At 42.1% G+C, this 21,403-nt stretch overlaps 1 protein-coding gene across 1 annotated transcript in view; it reads right to left on the reverse strand.

Annotated features, from left to right (window-relative positions):
* plekhh1 (pleckstrin homology domain containing, family H (with MyTH4 domain) member 1) overlaps positions 1-21,403 on the reverse strand; it is a gene marked incomplete at both ends in the record, with an annotated part of 37,541 nt that overhangs the window by 12,596 nt on the left and 3,542 nt on the right. The window contains 14 exons of the mRNA XM_083885963.1: positions 208-288; positions 1,964-2,122; positions 2,440-2,526; positions 3,032-3,142; positions 4,085-4,221; positions 4,827-4,974; positions 5,121-5,212; positions 6,384-6,462; positions 7,576-8,243; positions 9,095-9,277; positions 10,540-10,621; positions 10,712-10,795; positions 10,877-11,026; positions 11,762-11,824. Coding sequence (XP_083742089.1) covers positions 208-288; positions 1,964-2,122; positions 2,440-2,526; positions 3,032-3,142; positions 4,085-4,221; positions 4,827-4,974; positions 5,121-5,212; positions 6,384-6,462; positions 7,576-8,243; positions 9,095-9,277; positions 10,540-10,621; positions 10,712-10,795; positions 10,877-11,026; positions 11,762-11,824 — 2,124 coding nt within the window. The remainder of the gene's footprint in view (positions 1-207; positions 289-1,963; positions 2,123-2,439; positions 2,527-3,031; positions 3,143-4,084; positions 4,222-4,826; positions 4,975-5,120; positions 5,213-6,383; positions 6,463-7,575; positions 8,244-9,094; positions 9,278-10,539; positions 10,622-10,711; positions 10,796-10,876; positions 11,027-11,761; positions 11,825-21,403) is intronic.

The following is a 21,403-nucleotide window of genomic DNA, read 5'->3' on the forward strand; positions in this document are numbered from 1 at the left end:
GTTAAATGGGTAAGAAACTACGGTGGCCTAAAAGAAATTAAATCAATGTGGCACAAGATGGCAGCCGTTGCCTGAGGTAAACATCTTCTTCTAAGTCTACGGAAACCAAAAAAAAAAAGGCAGTGCCGTTTATTTTCAGCCAATAAATCCACCGAACTGCGACACAACGGACCTTTAAAAGGAAAAAAGTGGTTTCTTTTTGCGCACCTTATCGTCCTGGTTGCGATAGTAGTAGAAGACCTTCCTCACCAGCGAACACCACACCAGCTTCGAGTGTCCGTGTTTGACCTAAAAACATACGTTATACTGTCAGACACAGCAGATGTTTCTGTGTGCGAGTGTGCTTTTTGAAGCTCAGATCAGAAAGGTTTTTTTAAACAGCTTGACAGATGTTAGTCAGGAAATTTCAGATTTAAACATCTGCCCGGCAGATGTCCCAGGACTGTACAGAGCACACACGGGTATCACTGCGGCGACTTTTCAAAAGAGTAACAAATGATTCCTGTGTTTATTTCATTCAGATGATCATTTGCAGCCACTTTCAGAGTCTTTTGAGTTTGAAACGCAGCGGCGGTGTCACTGGCGTTTGCCTGAACACGAAGCCAGCTGTGCATCCCCTGAGCTGGGGTCAGCGAGGTTAACTGCGCTGAGAGGCAACGACAGCCTGAACCGAGATCACGTCATAACCAGCAGATCAAAGGACAACAGGGCAGGAAGAGGATTGAGGGGTTGGTGAAAGGACATGTGCTCCCATCTTCTTCTGCTTCAGGCCGTCACTCATCTGTCACACACACACCTGTCAAACGTTTAAGTGTCTTCACTAAACCGACAGACAGGTCCGCGGCTAAGGAGAGGCAGTGACAGAGCCACACAGAGAGAGGTGGGGGGGGGCGGGGGGAGACGTGGAATTCCAGGAGCTCTCGTCTCGTCGCCGTGTCCAAACGTGAAAACGGTTTTCAAGAATCTGCCCCAAGAGTCCTCTGTCAAACCCTCCCCACCTCTGGTGACAGACACTTCCATATCTGTCTGAGTGGACCGTGTTCGGCCTGAAAATAAGAGTTATTTCTGGAATCCACTTCAGGGACAAAGCCTGGTTAACCTGCATTTAGCAAAGCTGTGTGCTGGAATGAAGAAGTTAAGGACACTTTTCAAGACCACCTATCAAACACCACGTTTGTGCAGCAGAAATGAAAAATTGACTTTAAGATATTATATATTGCATTTCTGCATGAAAAAATGTCTATTTTGTTAGACATTGTATGTAAATTAGCCTAAATCTCGACCGTTTCAGTTCAAGGTAACAGACCATTTCATTTTGTCATCAACCACTTTACCTTTTTGTCTCTGCAAAGCCAGTTTTCCCATGATCCCATGCTGCTTACCAACGTCATTAAACCACACTAGGAATTACCGTTTAAAATCTGGACCATTGTTTGGAAGTTTTCTTTTTTAAATGCTGCATTTCAAAATTAAATGAAGTCCTATTCTTTAAGTCCTAGACAAATAATGTTATTATTACTATTGTTAAGTGTGATAATGAATATAGATATATATAAATATTGTATTACCATAAAGCAGAGGTCACTAAATGGTGGACCACACATGTAGGCATATTTTTTATTTTGTCTCTCCATGACAAAAGAGCTTTTATTTTTTTAAATACAGAACTTATTTATAATCCCGAATATAAATTACATTTAATTATAACACTACAAATAATAATAATCTCGATTTTTATTTAATCCTGGCATAAATATTTGAAAAAAGAAAGAGAAACAATCATCAATCCATCTATTTTCTATATCACTTATCTTTTGAGAGGTGCAGTTGACATGAAGCAATTGGAAATAACAATAATAATAAAATCACAAAAATAAACACTGTATTATATTATATTATAGACATGAAAGTCGTAGCTATTTAACATCCAGCTACACAGAGAAATAAGATTTGACGTACTGACCTTTGTGAGCCAGCCTCTCACGGTGGGCTTGCCCGTGGTCTCCACAGTAACCGGACTGCTGGCCTGGACTTTGAGTATGTTCTGCAGGACCCTGATCCACTCCTCCAGGATGTTGGGTGAATCGGCGGTGAGAAAGAAGGTCTTCTTCTCGGTAATCAACTGATAAGAAGGAAAAAAGAAAAGAAAAAAGGTGGAAATATGGGAAAAATGCTACGCCCGGGTCGACTGAGATAGCATCGTCATGTCAGAGGAGATCAGAATCAGCTTCCGTAAAGAGCCAGTAAAACATTCCAGTCCAATGCTACAACTGATGTCATCTTCAAGCTGCTGCTCTGGTATGCAGCAGAAAAGCTATAGCACCATAACATCACTTTTGCATGTAGCATTAACACATTTGCATGCCCTGGAACAATCTGAAACAAAGTAAAACAATAACAGGATATTTTGCTGTGAATTTGACACACTTTCCCACTTACTTGAAATGTCTGGGCGCCTTCTCCACGTACGATACGGCACGAGGAGTTGAGCTCAATCTGACCCTGAGGTTTCCTGATCACGTCACTCTGAAAACACACAACAAAATGTTTTACTTCTGTCCAAAAATAATTAATAAAAAAATGCATCTGCAGTGAAATTTTGTGAAATCTTAGTTGGTGCCATGGTGTTAAAGGTCAAGCGTGTGAAACATTCACGAGGGTTTATTAGCCAACATTTAATATATTACTCTGGTCCCCCCTAAAAAAGTAGGTCTCGGTTCACTTCAAGTGAACCAAATGCAGGAAGAGGACTATAACGCAGGGCATTGTGGGTAAACACAACCAAAACAAAACCAAAACGTGTGCAAAGAACGAGGTAAAAGCTAGTCCAGGCATCGTTTACCAGTTAGCTCCGTTAGCTGCGTTAGCTCCTTTAGCGCCGTTAGCGCGCCTACAGTCGAACTGGAGCGGTCTGTGTTGACGTTTGACAGCACTAACAAAAACATATCACAACTGCTCTAAGGCCTTTCGGGCAATGTTTCCGAACAAACTTTAGAAGACTAAAGCGAACACTAAGTGAGGAGACACTCACAGGAGATTTGTAGTAGAGGATCTCTCCGTTCCTGAGGATGAACCAGCGACGCTTCCAGGCTTTTACCTGGCTGCCCATCTTCAGCAGGTACCCAGACTTCTCCAGCATCTCCTTCAGACACAAACAGTACAAAAAAAAGCCTCACCATTATCTCCATCCATCATCATCATCATCATCTAAACTGCTTATAAACTGAGGGTCAATCACATCTGACACCCTCTACTTACGCTGCTGTAACATGAAATCACTTGTTAACCATCGGAAAATATAAACTACATCACGGTGAGTGTGAGTGTTTGTGTGTCTGTGGTGACAAATAAATCAATGTAGGGATGTGGACAGAGGTGGAAAGAGTACTGAAATTTTATTCAAGTAACAGTACTGCTATTCAGATAACATTTTACTTAAGTATTAGTAAAAGTACTGGTCTAAAAATGCACTCAGTAAAAGTTACTTATCAATTTAACATATGTATTACTTAATATTCAACACGGTTTGGGTTCTTTCTTGTGTTGTGCAAAAAGGACTGATTTAAAATGTAGTACAGTATAAGTACAAGTACACACAATACAAGTGAATGTAATCCATTACTTTCAACCTCTGGACGTTGATTAGTGTAAGAAAACAAAACAACAACTGTGGGTCAGATGGCAGCTCAGTTGAGGAGGTGGTCTCTAATGCATCATGGGTAACAGATTCCTGCCGCTCAGGAATAAGCTAAGATAAGATAAGGTAAGATTCACACACATTCAGACCTGAACGTCAGTCTGAATGTGACTCAGATCCCTGAGGATGGATGTTAAGACCAGGTCTGAAGAGGTTCACAGAGACAAACCATCATTCACACTGGACTGTGGGAGGAAGCCAGAGTACTTGGAGAACCCCCCCTCACACACACACACACACACACACACACACACACACACACACACACACACACACACACACACACACACACACACACACACACACACACACACACACACACACACACACACACACACACACACACACACACACACAAACACTGAGAATATTTCTGTCAGTACTCACAGGCCCAGTGCTCTCGCAGGAGTAGGACGAAGTACGCTGGACTTTATGCTCTGGTTCTGAGTAATCGCTGTCCAGGGAGTAGGCGTCAGGAGGAATGGCGTAGTCACTTTCCGAGCTTACGGAGGACATGGACACACCTAGGTGAAAAAGAAGCACGGTAACTAAACGGTAACTAAAGACATGCTGGAAAAAAACGGTCCACGGGAGAAAAGCAGAGGAGATAAATTATTCATGTCGTGATTTGAGAGCCAGCGAGCCGCAGGTGGTTGAGGAGAAAAAAGGTCGTAAATGGAAAAACCAGGAGCGTGTGACGTCCACGGCGCATTCCAGCAGTTACTGTATTCTAAGTTATTGGTGAGTTTTAGCTGCCGAGTGTTGTTATTTCCATTTAACTGTATCAACTATTTTTCATGTCAAGGACTTTCGGTGTCTCCTGTTGATCCGATTTCTTTTTTCAACGCAGCATCTTGCAACTGCATTCCAATTATACCATGTGGAAAAATATAACACTGCTCCCTCTGTTTATGTAGCATTTCTCTGTGTATGGGTAGAAAGAAATTAACCCTAACCCTAACCCGAACCCTAACCCTAGCCCTAGCCCTGCATCTACATGTCCAATTATGTTTAGTATATTCCCATACACTGAACCATGAAGATTTCATCTTCCATTCAATTTTCATCAGTTTGGAATTCCATGATCCTGATCGACCGTATCACCTACGTTACGACCAACAGTCCTCACCTCTCTTGACGGCCCGTGGGCTTCCAGGGATGCTGCCTTTCCTCTCCGGGCTCAGGATGGACGTCCGCAAACTGGCCAGAGAACTGCTGTCGTCCTCCGAGCCGGAGTCATCGTCGGGCAGAGGTACGCTGCTGATCTGAGTGGCTTTCTGAAGCAAATGGACACGGCAAAAACATCCAGATTTGAATTTCAGGGCAGATTAAAAAAAAATATATATAAAAAAATCACCTGATGTTTACAGCACGGACGTAGCTGAAAAAACAACAAAAACAAAAAACAAAACATGTCGCTCACCCCTTTCAGTGTGGTGTAGACTGGAACATTTATATTCTTATAGATCAACTGAGTGAACGGACCTGCCGCTGGATACTGGGGTAAACTTGACCCTGCAACACAAACAGGAAAAGGGTTATTCAAAATGTTTCCCATGTAATGTGCAGCACACACAAAGTAGACGTGCCCATATTAAATATTATCGTATATCTCGATATTTGCGATAGTTTTTTTTTACAATTATCGTATATCAAGGAGCTGCTGCTGCTGCACATTTTTAGACTTTTACTTGAAAGAGGCATCACTGGAAAGTGGAAAAATGGCTCTTTTTCTCACTCAGAGCCTTCTATTTTAGCCAATTATGAATGGTTTATGTGTTGGTAAGCAGTTTTTAAATCAGCGTTTTCATAAAAGCTTTATTTTTATGCATTTTTTTCAAACATTTTAATCAAACCACTACCCTCAAAGGCGAAAAGCAGAAAAGTTTAGCTATACACGTCATACGCATTTAGAGTCAAGTAGGATATTTTTTTAATGTGATGTGCTTGGCATGGACAAAAAAGACAAAAACCTGATGGTGCTCACCACCACAACTACAAAATGGTGACATCACAGTGAGTGTTGTTTACACCAGGTCAAGTCAGGCTACAGCAGCATGTCGAGTTTTATTTATCTTTCAAAACCGCTGAGGTAAGCGCCGGTAGAAACGCTTCAACCTGTCCTTAGATCGAAAGCATTTTTTGGATTCAAAATCAACAACAGATGCACCTTCAGGTACAAACACGATGAATAAAGCTGAACGAGCTCCAACTTCATCCCCATCAGCCTTTCAGCCGTGAGCTACGTGTACTGTACCTGTGCTGTCAAAACCTCACCGTCTGCAAAAACCGACAAGATGGATGATGTCGGGATAAGAACGCATAGCAGTAATTACGCCACGTCCCTTTCATAGCGGCTGATTAAAAAGCAGCGTCTCCCAGCTCGCCCCGTCTGAACCTCCCTCCTCCTGCACTCCCCTTTAACCCACATCTGCACAGGTGTGCGGAGCCTCGAGCCAGAGGAAGTGTCATCAAAGGCGTCAGTGACAGATCCACGCTCAGCCACACCACACAGCAAGTTTAAGCATCGGCTGAACGACGCCTCACGTCACCGATTCATCCCCCCGACGCCCCGGACACAGGGAGATAGATTTACACAACGTTTTTTTTTCCTTGTGTGCGCAGCAGTAAATATAACTTCACAAAGACGGAGTCACTGTGTGGAAGGTTCATGTTTCTGGCTCACCTCGTCCGGGGCCCCTGGCTCCAGGAGTGGCCTCTGATACTCTCATTCCTGACTTGGCCACAGCATAGATGCGACTCTCCTGCAGAGACAAAAAGTGTCAAAATGCTCAACTTTCAGGCGGTAAAACACTTTGACATCAAGATCTTTGCTGAATAAATCTATCAAGTACACTCTTTTTGCTTTCCTGACTTCCTCCTCTCACTCCTCTTTCTCACACAAAGCAGAATGAACGTCATTGTTTTTCATTTGAGTCGTCAGCTTTCACTTCAGAACACTAAAACCAGGCTGTGACTGGTTTGTCCATTTAGGCCACTGTAGAAATATCACAGTGCAAGAAGGTGGTCAAAGTTAACCGAGGCAAAATTTTAGTGAATAGACACTTCAAAATTATGGGTAGTATATTTAATTTCTGCCAATAAATGCGCATAAAAGCAGTGTTGCATATAATTACTTTGGAAAGTAATTTATAATGTTACAACATTATCAAAAATGAATAGCCGTTTGCCTTCTCCTTATATGGAGAAAGTAATGGATTCCTTATTCTTAAAAAAATACTTCTCTAGGTGTAATAGTATAGTAGTATAATAGTACTCTAACCCCATACTGCCTAAAAGTCACTCACTGGACCTAACGCTAACAAAAACATCAGTGCCTTAGTACTGATTAGCTTAGCACCGCTACTTAGCTTAGCAAAATAATGCACACTTGCTAATTTACATGCCTATTAAAAAACATGTTACATCTCATTTAAATTAGGTTTTTTAAAACATTTGGGTTCATGTGTGGATTAAACAAAGAGATAAAGTTGACAGTGGGTTTGTTTTACCCTATTTTTAGTCTTAGTGCTAAAATAAGCTAACAGCTGCTCATTCTGACTGAAACATACATGATAATGAACAGATTAGACTTGAGCAGGGCTGCAATGATTGTTATTAGTCAAGTATTCCTCTTTTGTAATGCTTAACGTAAGTGTACATATAAGTATTTTGACAATCGATTCATCAGTTAAAAGTGTTGTTTTCAATCATTAAAACAAGCTTTCTAATTTGTCAGATTCTTAAATTAGTATTTTCTGGTTTCTTCAGAAAACAGAATAACTTTGGACAAAAGAAATCATAATTTTCGAGAATTTTACAGACCAAACTGCTTCAACAGTTTAAAGATTTTTGACGTTGATGATAGTTTTTCGTACCCATGAAGGGAAGCGGTGCAAAGGAGGCGTTGGCGGCTTGAGAATCTCCAGCTCCTCTGCCAGCCCCACGAAGGAAACTCCGTCGGGTGAAGACTCCTCTGACCCTGACCCCTCCTCCACGCCCTCCATGCTCTCAGGAAGCCCGTCGTCGATGTCCGTTTCTTCCACGACCTGAGAGAAGGGCGAGGTGCTGGTGCCGGTGCTCTTCAGCGTGGACGAGGTGGAGGACGCGTTCATGATGTCTATGCTAACGTTGAGGTGGTGCAGTCTGTCCAGGCTGGGCTGTGGCTGGCTGTAGTGCTTCTTCACCAGCTGGATGCTGTCTCTGGGACTGAGCGGGGTTCGTACTTTGGGTAACGTCATGCTGGTGCCGGACTGGTGCACCAGAGGCTGCGGAGGATTGGGGAAGGGGTTGTTGGTCGACGGGGAGCGCGACAGTAGAGGGCTTTTAGGCGTCATTCTGATGGACGACTCCGGGGAGCTGGGCCCGTGGGCCGTCTCGTACGCGGAGGACGAAGACGAAGACGACGAGGACGAGTGAAGGCACTGGGAGCGGAACTTGCTGTTGAGCTCGTCGGAGGAGTTGTCCCGGTCTGAACACGCCATCTGACCATCTGAGCACACTGGGAGATCCGGTCTGCTGAGGGAAACCGGGCTGCCGGGACCATCTAAGAGGAGAGAGGACATGTGACTTTTTGTGAAGTCTTGAAGATGTCGTATACACTAACGTTCACTTAGTCACTTAGAAACGTCCTTATTTTTGAAGGAAAAGCACTTATTTTATCTTTTATAACATTAAATGAATCAGAAATACACTCTATACATCGTTAATGTGGTAAACGACTATTCTAGCTGCAAACGTCTGGTTTATAATGGAATATGTACATAGGTGTATAGAGGACCATTTCCAGTGTTCTAATGGTACATTGTGTTTGCTAATCGCGTTAGAAGGCTATTGGATGATTAGAAAACCCTTGAAAACCCTTGTGCAATGATGTTAGCACAGCTGAAAACAGTTTTGCTGGTTCTTTGACGAAAGGGCAAAATGATTATTTTGAATAAAAATCATTATTTCTAATCTTGTCAATGTCTTGACTATATTTTCTATTCATTTTGCAACTCTTTTGATGAATAAAAGTGGGACTTTTAAGGGAAAACACTGACTCAACATGCCAAAACACAACATATTTTTCAAAAGTGACAAAATTTAACAGTTTAAAAACCCATTTTTAACATAATCTTTGAATTATGACAATTGATCTTTATGGGAAGCATCTTCTCACCTCCCTTAAAACAAACTTATATATATATATTTTTTTTACAGATAAACTGAATTCAAAACACATGACTGACTAGAACTACAGATGGAGAAGATTTTGGCACCAGAGCCACGTCACCAGACTTTATTATCATTACTGCTTTCGTCTCCCATCTCCCCCGCCCTGCTCGAGTTAAATAGCATTGCTCCCACAGCTTCCTGCCACCAAACCTAAAATAAAATAAGACTGAAGGAGTGCACCTGTTGGCGAGATCTTGATATAAGTGGTGGCCCCGCGAGGACCTGTCTGTCTCCAGCTGTCCTCCTGGGCAGGAGGTGTGCCAGGACAGCTGGGAGGAAACAGCGGGCTGTTGGGCACCAGGTGAGTATCCATTACAGGGGAGGTGGTGGGAGATCCTGAGCATGCAGGTTTCTCAAAGAGTGCTGGAAGAGAAAAACAACACCACTTTTTTTTTTCTTGGAAAAGACGGATAACGGATACATGTGTCCCTAAAACCCCCCCCGACTGTAGTTGGGAACAGTAACGGCTGAGCTTGAGAATACTCTGGAGGCAAATTTCCACACACCCTCACTGTTCAGATTAAGTGTGATGTAAATAATAAAGACCAGAAGAAAACGTTGCATCACGAAGGAAAAACAGATGAGCGGAAAGTCTTAAACTCTAAAAAATGTACCATAGGAAGAATCTTTAATTGTCTGTAAACTGTCCCAGCTGTGAGAATCTGCTTCTTCATTTGAATATTGTGTTAAAAAATGTCATTAAAAGCCACAACAATGCTCAGTGATATAAAAGCTTACTTTGGTTCAAAAAGTCATAACATGAATAATAGACGAGAGAAAACTACGTCAAGGGCTTTTAAAATAAAACGCCAGAGTGTACCCTTGATTATTCAAACCTTTAGTTTAATGTGAATATTAGTCTTTATTTCTAATCATTTATATTCAATTTATAATGTCAATTCATTCATTTTTATCTTCCTGTGGGGGAGCTAAAATAAAAATTCCAGCTAAAATAGGGCAAAATATCGCCGTGTTGTTGATGTAGAGCAGGGGTGTCAAACTCATTTTCACCGAGGGCCACATCAGCATAATGGTTACCCTCAAAGGGCCAGATGTAACTGTCATACAGAATAAATGTAACTAAATGTAACCAAATATAATGTAAAATAAAGGTAACTGCTACGTAACATATTGCTTAATAACTTTCTGTATTTATAACGTATTCAATTTCACTCGTCGCACGATGCATACACTGCGATCTAGTGGCGGTGCCATCACTTTGCGGGTAACACAATCGCCGTGCATTGTGGGAAATGTAGTTTAACGGTCAACGCATGGTTCAGACCAATTAATCACTCGCGGGCCACATAAAATGACGTGTCGGGTGATGTGATGTAGACCATATATGATGGTGTCAACACGAGGGCTTTTATTCTGAAAATAAACTGGACGCTTTAATGTTCTGGCCCGAATCACGGGTATAATAGTCACACCTAAAGTGAATGTACGGCGTCCAGTTAACCTAATCTGCACGATGTCAGACCGTGGGATGAAACTGGAGGACCCGGAGTAAACAAACACAAGTGGAGACAACATGTATGCTCCACACAGAAAGGCCCTCTTGCTGCGAGGCAACACTTCTGTCCGCTGTGTGGCCCTTAGAAAAGTAGAACATCGGTACTCACATTGCAGTTTGTCCTGCAGCAACATTATCTGTTCTGTCTGCTTTAAGTTGGCCATTTTGAGCTGCTGGTTCTCCTGCTCCATCTACAACAGACACAGTCACAGTCTTCATCACCGTGAAGATAAAACATCATGTGAAGTTAACACACGTGTATCTCTCATCTATGTGCTCACCTCTCTGAGCTTCAAGGTGACCCAGTCTTTAATCTTGGCAGCTTTCTCCTCAATAGCTTTCGCCTCCTGGGCTCTGACTAAGATCTGCGGTCAAAGAACACAGCGTTTATTCAAATTTGCATCATTTAATGAACATGAACGGACATTTCCGGTCTTTACCCGTACCTGTTTCTCCAGCTGCACCTCTAATCTCTTGATCACAGCGTCTTTCTGTTGAACCTGACCACTCAGGTCTTGATACTTCCTGCACAACGAGCCCTCGGATTCGCTGGTTCGTACGTTCGCGGATTTCAACTTTTCTTCCATGGCGTGGATCTGAAACGCACAGTTAGACGGGTGAACGAACGCACAGCTGCGGAGAACGGGAAAGCTCGGATCCGCATGCGACGTATGCAACAGCAGACAAAGACAGGACGTAAACATGCAGGTTAATTTAAGCCCTGAGGCTAAGAAAGAAAGGGCACCATTAAATTACCACCTACAGCAAACACCTGGAACAACCAGTAATGACAGCAAATCAGAGATTAACCCCGACACAGTGTGTATGAGGCTTCCTTTTCCTCAAAGCACCACACTCCTTTTGTTAAATCACATCAAAGGGCGACTAATGAGTGGGTTGAACCAAAATGAAACGCATAAATTGTGCGATTTTATGGTGATCATGTTACATCTCCACGTGTTGGAGTGTGAACCAAAAATGACTGCTGTCCTTCATTTTTAAGGATGTTAAAAAGGCTGCTGAAATGCAGTTGGAGCTTTAAGGATTTACAAAGACTTTAAAGGGGTAACATTTCAAAATTATTATTAATATTTCATATGTATATTTCAGGCTGAAGTAGCTTTAAAAGACTGACTTGTTCAAAGTGGGAAAAAAAAACATTAATATATAATATTAGCCATTTTCGGGGAAGGTGGCGTTTTCTGCCGCGAGGAACAAATTTGGTGTTTTTGCACACAGGCGGTGTATCTTGAGATTGGTCTTTACAGTACATGGATGTATTATACAGAATAAAGGATTAATAACAGTCAGTAAGTCATATATTTTTCTACCTGTTTCTCAGCTCTCTCGGCTCGCTGGTCGGCCTCCGTCACCCTCTGCTCCAGCTCCTGCATCTGCCACAGCAATGAAAGCGGTTACCATCGATATCTGCACAGTTTTGATCTCAGAACTCAGGACGCTGGGGTCAGAGGTCAGCGTGAGAACGATCCTGAGCTCTTTAGCTCGTTAAGAAAGCTTTCTCCACAGTAGTTACAGCTAATACACCGACGGCTCAAATCTGCAAGTCGTGGCGAGACGCGTCTCGTCGGCTGCGGCAAACGGAACGATTAGATAAATAGACCACCAGGCCTGAAAACAGCATTCTTAGTGAGGACACTTAATGGATTCCCGAGCTCCTTAACCTAACCACAAAACAAATCTTAGCCCTAAACCTATCCAGTGCCTTAGAAATGAAGGTTCTACCTTATAAGAACCAGGTTTTGGTGCCCATGAGGACTACTGGTCCTGACAAGGTCAGTGTTTGCACCATAAAAGGTAAAAAAAAAATACAAACACACACACAGAGAAAGAGAGATGCCGTTAATCCTTCATAATCGCGGTAAAATGCGCACTCTGGCGTCACTAGGCGGGAGGTTTAACCATTGCGTGTTTTATCTCCTATACTTACACTAAGTGGAACCACTAAAACCTGACTGAGTCTTGTTTTTTCACATTTTGGGGACTGGTATGGCCTCCTGAGTCTCAAATATAAGTATTAAAATGATTAAAAAGTCGATTTTGCACAATATGGGCCATTTAAAAGATTAATGTACTGAGAAGTTGGCTTCTCAGGGAAAAACGTTGCTGAATCAGTAGAAGCATCAATGAAAGCGGTTGAAAGACAAAAAGTGTAGAGAGTCTCGCAAGAAAGAGAGGGTTAAAAAAAGAGCTGAATCAGAAGAAATGGAGAGAGGAGGAAGCCTGAGCGAGATTTATTTTCTCTGAAATCAAATAAATTCCTGATTAAGGTCCAGAACAAACTGCCAGTGGGCGTCCACGCAGCCCTCGTCTGGACGGTGTGTTGCGGTGCGCTGTCGGCCCGCATCGGCATCAGCATTTACAGGCGATTTAGAGAGATGGATTGGCCTTTGCTGGCTGACTGGTGAGATGACGAGGCAAGTAAACAGCTTGCAAACAAGAAAGCAACGCTCATAAAAGTTACAAGGAACAATTTAATTATCACAGTGTGGTTTTTAGTCGAGTCTTCAACAGGTTGGTGATTTCGATGAGGTTGGTGGATGATGATGATGATGATGATGATGATGATGACGACTGGACCCAATCCCACGCCCATTACTTTGCTGTTGACGAATTATTTACTTTAAATCAGTAAATGCACGGCTGCATGAAACTGCCGGGACTTTGTTTTATACACACGCAAAGTAGTGACTTGTTAAGCAGTAGTTTTTAGTGAACTGAATCATTAGAATCAGTAAATGTAGAAAAACTGTTCACAGAATGATGAGATTTAAGACCTTTCCTTGCTAAATGTTGGGGATTAACACCATGGATGTATAATATGAACTGGATAGAGCACGGCCCCCTCTGCCTTGAAGACAATTTTTACATAGTGGCCACTGTGGGTACTGCAACATAATTTTCACATTGACCGCAATAGTAAAAGAGACGCCCGTAAAAGTGTCCACAGGACACCTCGAGACACGGACACAGGCTTTTATAGATCTTTATATGGTAGTGACACTACTGCGCATGCTCTTTGGGCCCCATAACACGGAAATAAACGCGGAAGTCAAAAACTTTTTTGGCATATGCACTGGGTGAGCAGCTTCATAATAATGAATGGAAGCGGAGGAGCAGGATTTTTGACTGATCTACAGTTCGGACATCGTGGTCTCTTCCTTTGCCGGCAACTGTGACCAATCAGTGGCTGGCAAGTATCTCGTGACCTCGTACCAGGTATGAGGTAGCGAGTTGCGCTTGGACTATGTAGTGGAAAAGTGCCGTTTAGTTGGGGCATAGAATCTTGGGCACATAGACACTGTAGAAGCAGCAGAGAGACCCTCGGAGGACAAAGCGCATCTATCGCAGAGGAACCACTGGTCAAACAATAGCGCGACAGAAGAATCCTCGCATGTGTGCCCACAAGCCTGCGTCACCTTCTGAGCATGTTTACATACTCATGCTTTCAAAGCCGGACACTGGACCGTCCTTGCACACATCTGAGAGAGCCCGCTCTCCACAGCCACGCAAGAAAAATAACCCCAAATGCTTTCACACACAGGATGCCCTTTCTTCAGTGAGTTCAGTGACCCAAGTGAAAGAAGAGCAAATACACTAATGGATTCAATCTGCCACGAGCGATGCATTAGAATTCCTCCCGTCATCTCGCCTCCCCCATCCTTTGTCTTTCTCTTTGCCTTCTCGTCATTTCCACAAAGGCCCGCTTCATTCCCAGAATCCACCACTCACAATATTTGAACACTTCCTCGCAGCCAGATTAACACTCCGTAACACGCCACAGAGCATCTGCAGGAGGACGCTGAGGGTTGGCGGTCTGATGACTCCTTACCTCAAGGTCAAGCACTTCTGCTGTGAGTCAAAGGTTTTACGTGAGCTTTGAGCCAGAGAAGAGCAAACAGTGTTGGAGGAGAGGAAAAAGTGAGCACCTCAGGTGAAAACTTCAGAGGTTACAGAGTTGGACGGATGAGAGGAATCAGCCATCAAACTGACTCAGGAGCTGCCACGTCCAAATCGAGAGGACGAGTTAAGAGTTCAGGAGGTGGAGCTGCTCCAACCTCCAGGCACGGGATTTAAGTGTGAGCTCGCCAAACACGGCACATGTGAGGCAGAAACACACACATCGTACGGACATAAATTAACTTCATTTAAGTGCGAGTGCTACATTTAAAAGAGCAGTTTGAAGTGTTTGAAGTCACTCAGTTCAAAACTCTGAGAAGAGAACAGATGTATATGACAACAATTCTTTATTTACTTATTTATCCATGACTTCACTGTAAAACCAGATAGTTTGCTCAACTCGGGCCTGTTTGAGTTTATTAGCTCAAAAAATGAAATGTGAGCATAAGAAAATAATTGATGAAAGTATCATGGGGTCTGGAGCCAATACCAGCTGAGACATAGGGCTTAATGCAGTGTCCAATATAGAGCAATATAGTTCCATTCAAGCTATATACATTTACTGTTCTTATTAATATATGCTTTCAGGTTTTTAGAGCAGGGGTCACCATGTAAGCTTGGCCTGGGGCCAATATCTTTCGAAGAAAATGAAGGTCAGTTCCAAACCATCATATTTTATATATATCAGTCAAAAACTGCTTTATTTTATCTAATCTAAACTATCCAATCTTGTACAAAAAAGTGACAAAACTGTTGCTCGCTTCTTAAAACGTCTTCAGTCAGAGATAAAACCCCACATTTTTGAGCTGCCTTAAGCTAACGATAATGTGTGGAGGATAAATATATGCTAATTGTTTTTTTATGGACATTTACTCTCTCCATTAAAACAGCAATGTTTTATTTTTCAAACATATGTCAGTTAATTGTCTTGACTTTTAAAATCATCTGCCGGACGGAATTCTGATGCCGGCGAGCCAGTTTTGGCCCACGGGCCACGTGTTGCTGACGAGTGCACTTCATATTATTGCTTACGTTAAGCCTTAAAAACCTTTGCTGAGGTTTCAGCTCAGTCAACATGTGGATACGCACTCACTGGTCACTTTATCAGGTCGCACGTGGTCAACCGCTTGTTAGACGCAAATATCGAATCAGCCGATCACATGGCGGCAACTCAGCGCTTTCGGGCACAGAGACGAGAACTCATGAGAGCATGAGAATGTGGAAGCAAAGGTGAATTCAGAGACTTTGAATGTGGCATGGTTGACTGGTGCCACACAGTCTGCTCTGAGTATTTCAGAAAGTGCTGATCTACTGGGATTTTCACACACACACACACACACAACAGAGAATGGGTTCTGAAATAGAGAGAAAAATATCCAGCAGTGAGCAGCAGTTTCTCTGTGCAAAATATGCCTTGTTGATGCCAGAGGTCAGAGGAGAACGGCCAGACTGGCTTGTAATGGTAGAACGGCAACAGTTACTCAAATATCTACTCTTTACAAGGTATGAGGCGAACCGTCTGTGAATGTGCACAACACCATGGACTTTGAATCAGATCGATGGGCGACAGCAAAACGGAAAACAACACTGGAGAGTGTAACGTTTAACCATTTATCCACTACCTTACATCTAGTAGTTGACTTCTTTTATCCTTTTTACATGTAGCTGCCTGTTCTTCTATCTTGTTACTTACAGTCATATATGAACATATATTCTTTTTAGGGTGATGGTGCCAGCAGATATCGTCAAACACACCAAGATTAAGACATTTAAGACAGGCAATTAAGACATTTTATATCTACACCTGCTGCGACATGAGTATGAAAAATATCATGTTCATTTCACTAAAGAAGTGAATAAATGCTCTCTTTTCTGTTCTGCGACTGATGAGTTCCTATTCAGCTGTGATGCATTCATCGACGCTCGTAAAATCCGCTCGCTCGCCGTCGCTCTCCTCTCACAGCATTCACTCACACGTACACAGAAATGCCCTGTCTCTAATATGTGACCCGCCACGGACCAAGAGGCAACAAGTCGGCCGAGCGCAAAACGAGAAAAACAGGAAAACGTTTTTTTTTTTCAAAATTAGGGATTTCCGTTTTTTTCAAAATTACACAAGTTGAAGTTTTGAAGAAGCCACTACCTGCTTCAAATCACAGTATTGTGGGTCTTAAAACCATAAACTTTGTGTTTGAATTAAGGTTGTTTTATCGCTGTGAATCACTCCTAGTCTGGGTGTGGCGATGTCACATTCCAGAGCCTTTGTTGCTTTTTCAGCCAATATTATTGGTAGGGACATACGTCCATACGCAAAACCTACTCCCCCTTCCATGCAGATACTTTTTTTCTACTATAGGTACTATAGCATAATTTCAACACAGTCAAGTGACGTCATGTCAATCCCTGTGTTCTTGGGATTTAAAGGTGCCATATGTAAGAATGTGGCCAAAAACGGTTACTACATTCAAATTCAAAATACCGAGGTCTTTCAGGGTTCGTTTTCTGACGTAACTGGCAACCCGTGGTTGCTCGGCAGCTGAGACTCTACTGACTGCAATGATTGGTAGACGGCGGTAGGTGGCGCCACATGCCAAAACATGATTTCAAAACATAAACATGATTTGCAGTCTGCAAAAATATGTTTTTTAAAGCAAATATTTTGTCTGTACTGTTGTTGTTGGTGAGTTCAGTTTGTTATATGAACATTATTCCTGAGTCTCTGTGACATATTAGGAGGATTTTATGGCCAGTTGCTTTAGATTTATTACATAATGCACCTTTAAGGTTTGCACGTTTATTGAATGTCCAACTCTGTCCCACTTGTGAAGAGGCCTGGCTGCTGTCTGAATTTAATTATAATGTCAAATTAATATGAGAAAATGTTTGGCTAATTGTATTCACTGTAGCAATATATTTGCTATAATTGCTATAAAACTATTGTTTTTAGCCCAATTATTATATATATGTTTTTTTTTGACGGCGTGACCTATGTTTTTTTAAGTGCGTGGAAGATAGCGGGCGCTAGCTTGTCCAACTCTTCGGGCCTTAATCACAGAGCAGGCGTTAGACGACTGCGTCTGTCCTCCATTATCAGTCAGGTCACAGAGCAAGACGCTCACTTCATTATTTTTCTTTTATTGTCAAAAAATGTCCAATTAAACCAGCCATGAGTTGGTCTAAGTAAGAGCTGATGCCACAGTTATGCCACGAGTGATGAAAGTACTCACTCTGCTGTTTCAAATAACGGTTTACTCACGAGAAACACATCACATTTCATGGGATTTATTGACGATAAATATCAAAAGTCGCATTTGCTTTTTTTGTTTTGCAGGAGCATCTTGCAAAGAAACAGGCAGCTTTTCTATCTCCCTCTGCTTCAGCGTGGAATTCAGCGGAACTGATAAAATCCAGGCAGGTCGAGAGATAAGATGAGAGTCATCTGCCCCCTGACAGCTGACACATCTACACACTTTCCTGGTCGCTTGGTTATTTCAAACTGTCACTTTCTCTTTTTTCCCCCTGAGGCCAGAACACGATATAAATAAGATAAGAATAAGATAAAAACAGATTGTCACTTCATTAACATTCAAACTAATGCTTTGATGATTAAAAACGGCTGGTCATGTGTTAATTCGTTGATGAACTAAAAAAATTCAATGGTTTATTGGTCAGTTCACAAATTGAATAAATATTGGCGACACAAACTAACAGAGTCTGGATCCAGACTTTAATCATTAACTCTCATATCTGATGTTCAGTAATGAACTCTGGTTCAATCATTAAACGTTAAAATCACTGGTCAGAAAAGGGAAGTAACAACAGACGGAAATAAAAGAGACAGAGACAAATAAAGTCATGTATACACAAAGCAGCCATTAACATACAGATCCAACCTTTTATCTTCACGACTTATCGATTATCTGTGAGAGAGAGGAAAGCGCTTTAAATTCGTGTTTTTATATAAGAGTTTTAAAACAAGACACATAACTATTGAAGGAAGCGGATCCAAAAATATTCCCTCGTAAACATAAATATTTATAAGGACAAAATGTGAACCGTGTGATCGTCCTCCTCGCTCGCTCACTGACATCACCAGTGTTTTTGCTCCACGGGACCACAGGAGGCTTACGGAGGACATTGATCTAATTTAGGCCAATATTAGATTAGCCGAGTAATGAGAAAGGAAAGCTTGAAGTGGGAATAACACCCAATTTAGACATTCCTCGGAATGATGCATTTCTATATTCTGAGAGAAGCAGATGAGACTCTGAACGGGAAACTCTTCTGGATTTAATTCTCAACAGTCGCAGTGAGGGCTGTGATATGACACCACACTCTGCTCTCTGGGCACTAACGTTGTTGTTTTCTCCGTTCTGGATGTTTTTGATTTATTGAAACGCGGGTTTATTGAATCCTGTTTTTCACGGAGTACTTCTGATCTTATTAAGTTTTTGACATTATAACTTCAAAAGTGTCATTTTTTTTAACCACACGAGCAAAAAAACGGCAGTGTTGAGCTTTTATTCCAACAGAAATATCTTTTTACGCAAGTCCTCAGAGAATGAATCCAGCTTCACTTTCACACCAGCAGAGCTCTGTGCCGGTTCTGGTTCCTGAACCCGGCACATTCAAAGTGTGCCGGATTTGGTTTCTAATGGAAAGAGTCAGCATATGATCACTTTGGACATTGACCTGATAACCCGGTCTGGTTGGAATCTTGTTCGATTAAGAGTGAAGACATGTTTTTTGAGTGTTTATCCTCTCCACTTCTGGCTATGGAAAACGTTGTGATATACTTTCATCTCCATTATAAAAGTTGCATCACTTCTGTTTCAGAAGCGAACCCCCAGAATCCCCAGAAGGGTTGGAGCACTCAAGTCCAGTACTTGTACTCTGCTTCTCATAAATCGTCACACACTCACTTCACAGTCGAGTCATTCGTCTTTAATCTTACCACTTCTTTTAATTTGCAGAGATTTTTTCAGATATGAACGCCAAGTCCAGACAGTTCGCTGTTCATATGTGGTTCGATCATCTGGTTCAGACACGTTCACATCAGCAGAAGAATGTCTGTAACGTCCAGGTGAGACTTTAGCTATGGAGAAATTCACTCGCTGCTAATTATCCACAGCTTTTTCTTGCTGCGTTTCCACATTTTCCGGTTCATTTGAACCTGTGGATGTCAGGGGGATGTTCTGGAAAACATCCAGAGGGACTTTTGAAGACGTGTGTGTTACCCACATAGAGCCGCTTCGGACAATGTCAGGATCCATGGGTGAAAGCAGCTTGTGTCAGCTCTTATGACTTAGACTCAACTTGGACTTTAAACACTAGAGGTTCCAGAATCTCCTTCAGCACTGCTCACCCAGTTTCTTCTCCGAACTCTTCAGTGTTTTCGTCAGTGTGGGGAAGTTTCAGTGTTTACGAGTTAACCGCAGACAGCTGTCCATTACACCTTCAGCATGCACTGTGAAAACAAACTCTTAAATGGAGTCGAATCATCCCTCTCCTCTCTCCTCTCACTCATCATCCTCGGGAGATAAATGCCATGTCATGTTTTTCCATACCAAAGTGGGTCAATGCGTAAAACACTCCTAACTTGGCAAGAGAAGGGGGGGATGAAGAGCGTGAAGCAGTCTTTTCCAAACAGCAATAACATGACGGAATGGTAGTCACTCAGCAGCACCCCTCCCCCCTCCTCTTCCTCCCCCACGCACACACACACACACACCAAAAAAGAACTCAGAAACACACACTCAGCAGTATGGCCCTCGACTTTAAACCCTGCTCAATGCGTTTGTGTCAGAATGTGTGTAAACATTTGTGTCCATGAGCGATGACGTTATTTGAGGACAAGCGACAGATTAATCAGCCTCATCACAAAAATAGATCTCCTATTCTTGGAAACATGGCCAAAAAAAGCATTTGAATATATATATATATTGGAGCTAACAGTGCTTTAAAGGGTCCGGTGTGTAAGAGTTGGTGACATCTAATGGTGAGAATGCAGACTGCAACGAACAGAGGATACATAGTGCTGAACGATTCTGAATAAAACTGAAATTGCGACTGCGATATGAGAAGAAGTGGAGATTTTTACGTCATTATTGTGATTTTAATTTCAATAACTGTACTTTAAGTAATTACTGTGTGATATTTGTTGCTATTTTTTAACTGCTGAAACAAAGCGCTGTACATCAGACATAGATAAAAACGTTAACGGATGACACGTTTCCATGACGACTGACAGGAAAAAAACACGTGTGACGGCATGTTTACGTGACTCCCGATTGTTAAAATGAGTCCCTAAAGTAACTCAGTTTTTCTGGAGCGGGCACCGGAGTCCAGGCACCGTTTACCAGTTAGCTTCGCTAGCTGCGTTAGCTCCTTTAGCGCCGTTAGCGCGCCTTCAGTCGAACTGGACATTGTGTTTATTAAAGGAAAAGTGCAGCGCTACAAATAACCAGCGTAACTGTGCCTCTGTTTTTAAAGTTTACCGTTACTTTATAGACTAATTTAAACGTGTCATGCTTTAATGTCGACACCGTTAATGCCGCTAATGTGCCCAGCACTAATAAAACCAATTAAAATACAGAAACGTAAGCCCTAATAGACATAAAAACGAACAATGAAATACTGTAGAAAGTATAAAAACACAAACAGAAAAAAAACAGTAAAAATCAAAGTCTATATAATATGACTTTAGATCAAATTTCACTTGATTGTACAGCTGCTGTAGAAACATGGCGGCACAGTGCGATGACCTCCTTAAAGCTGACTAAACTTGACTAAAGTATTTATTATAATAATAGCTACAAAAACCATGTGATTTTGATTTTTTTTTTAGAGGGATTACACTCACACACAAACGTACTTCTGTGGAGTATATTCAAATATGCCTCCTTAAAACGACTCACTGGACCTTTAATAATCAGCGTGAATTTCAGTCGTACATCTGTGGCACTGGGCCAAAAGCCCTTCAGTCTTTAAGAACACCACTCACCACAAAAGCTTCATTTTCTTAAAAAGGCTAATTAAGTAGAGTTGAGGTAACA

Source organism: Microchirus variegatus, assembly GCF_963457635.1.
Source record: "Microchirus variegatus genome assembly, chromosome: 2".
In the NCBI taxonomy this organism is placed as follows: Eukaryota; Metazoa; Chordata; class Actinopteri; order Pleuronectiformes; family Soleidae; genus Microchirus; species Microchirus variegatus.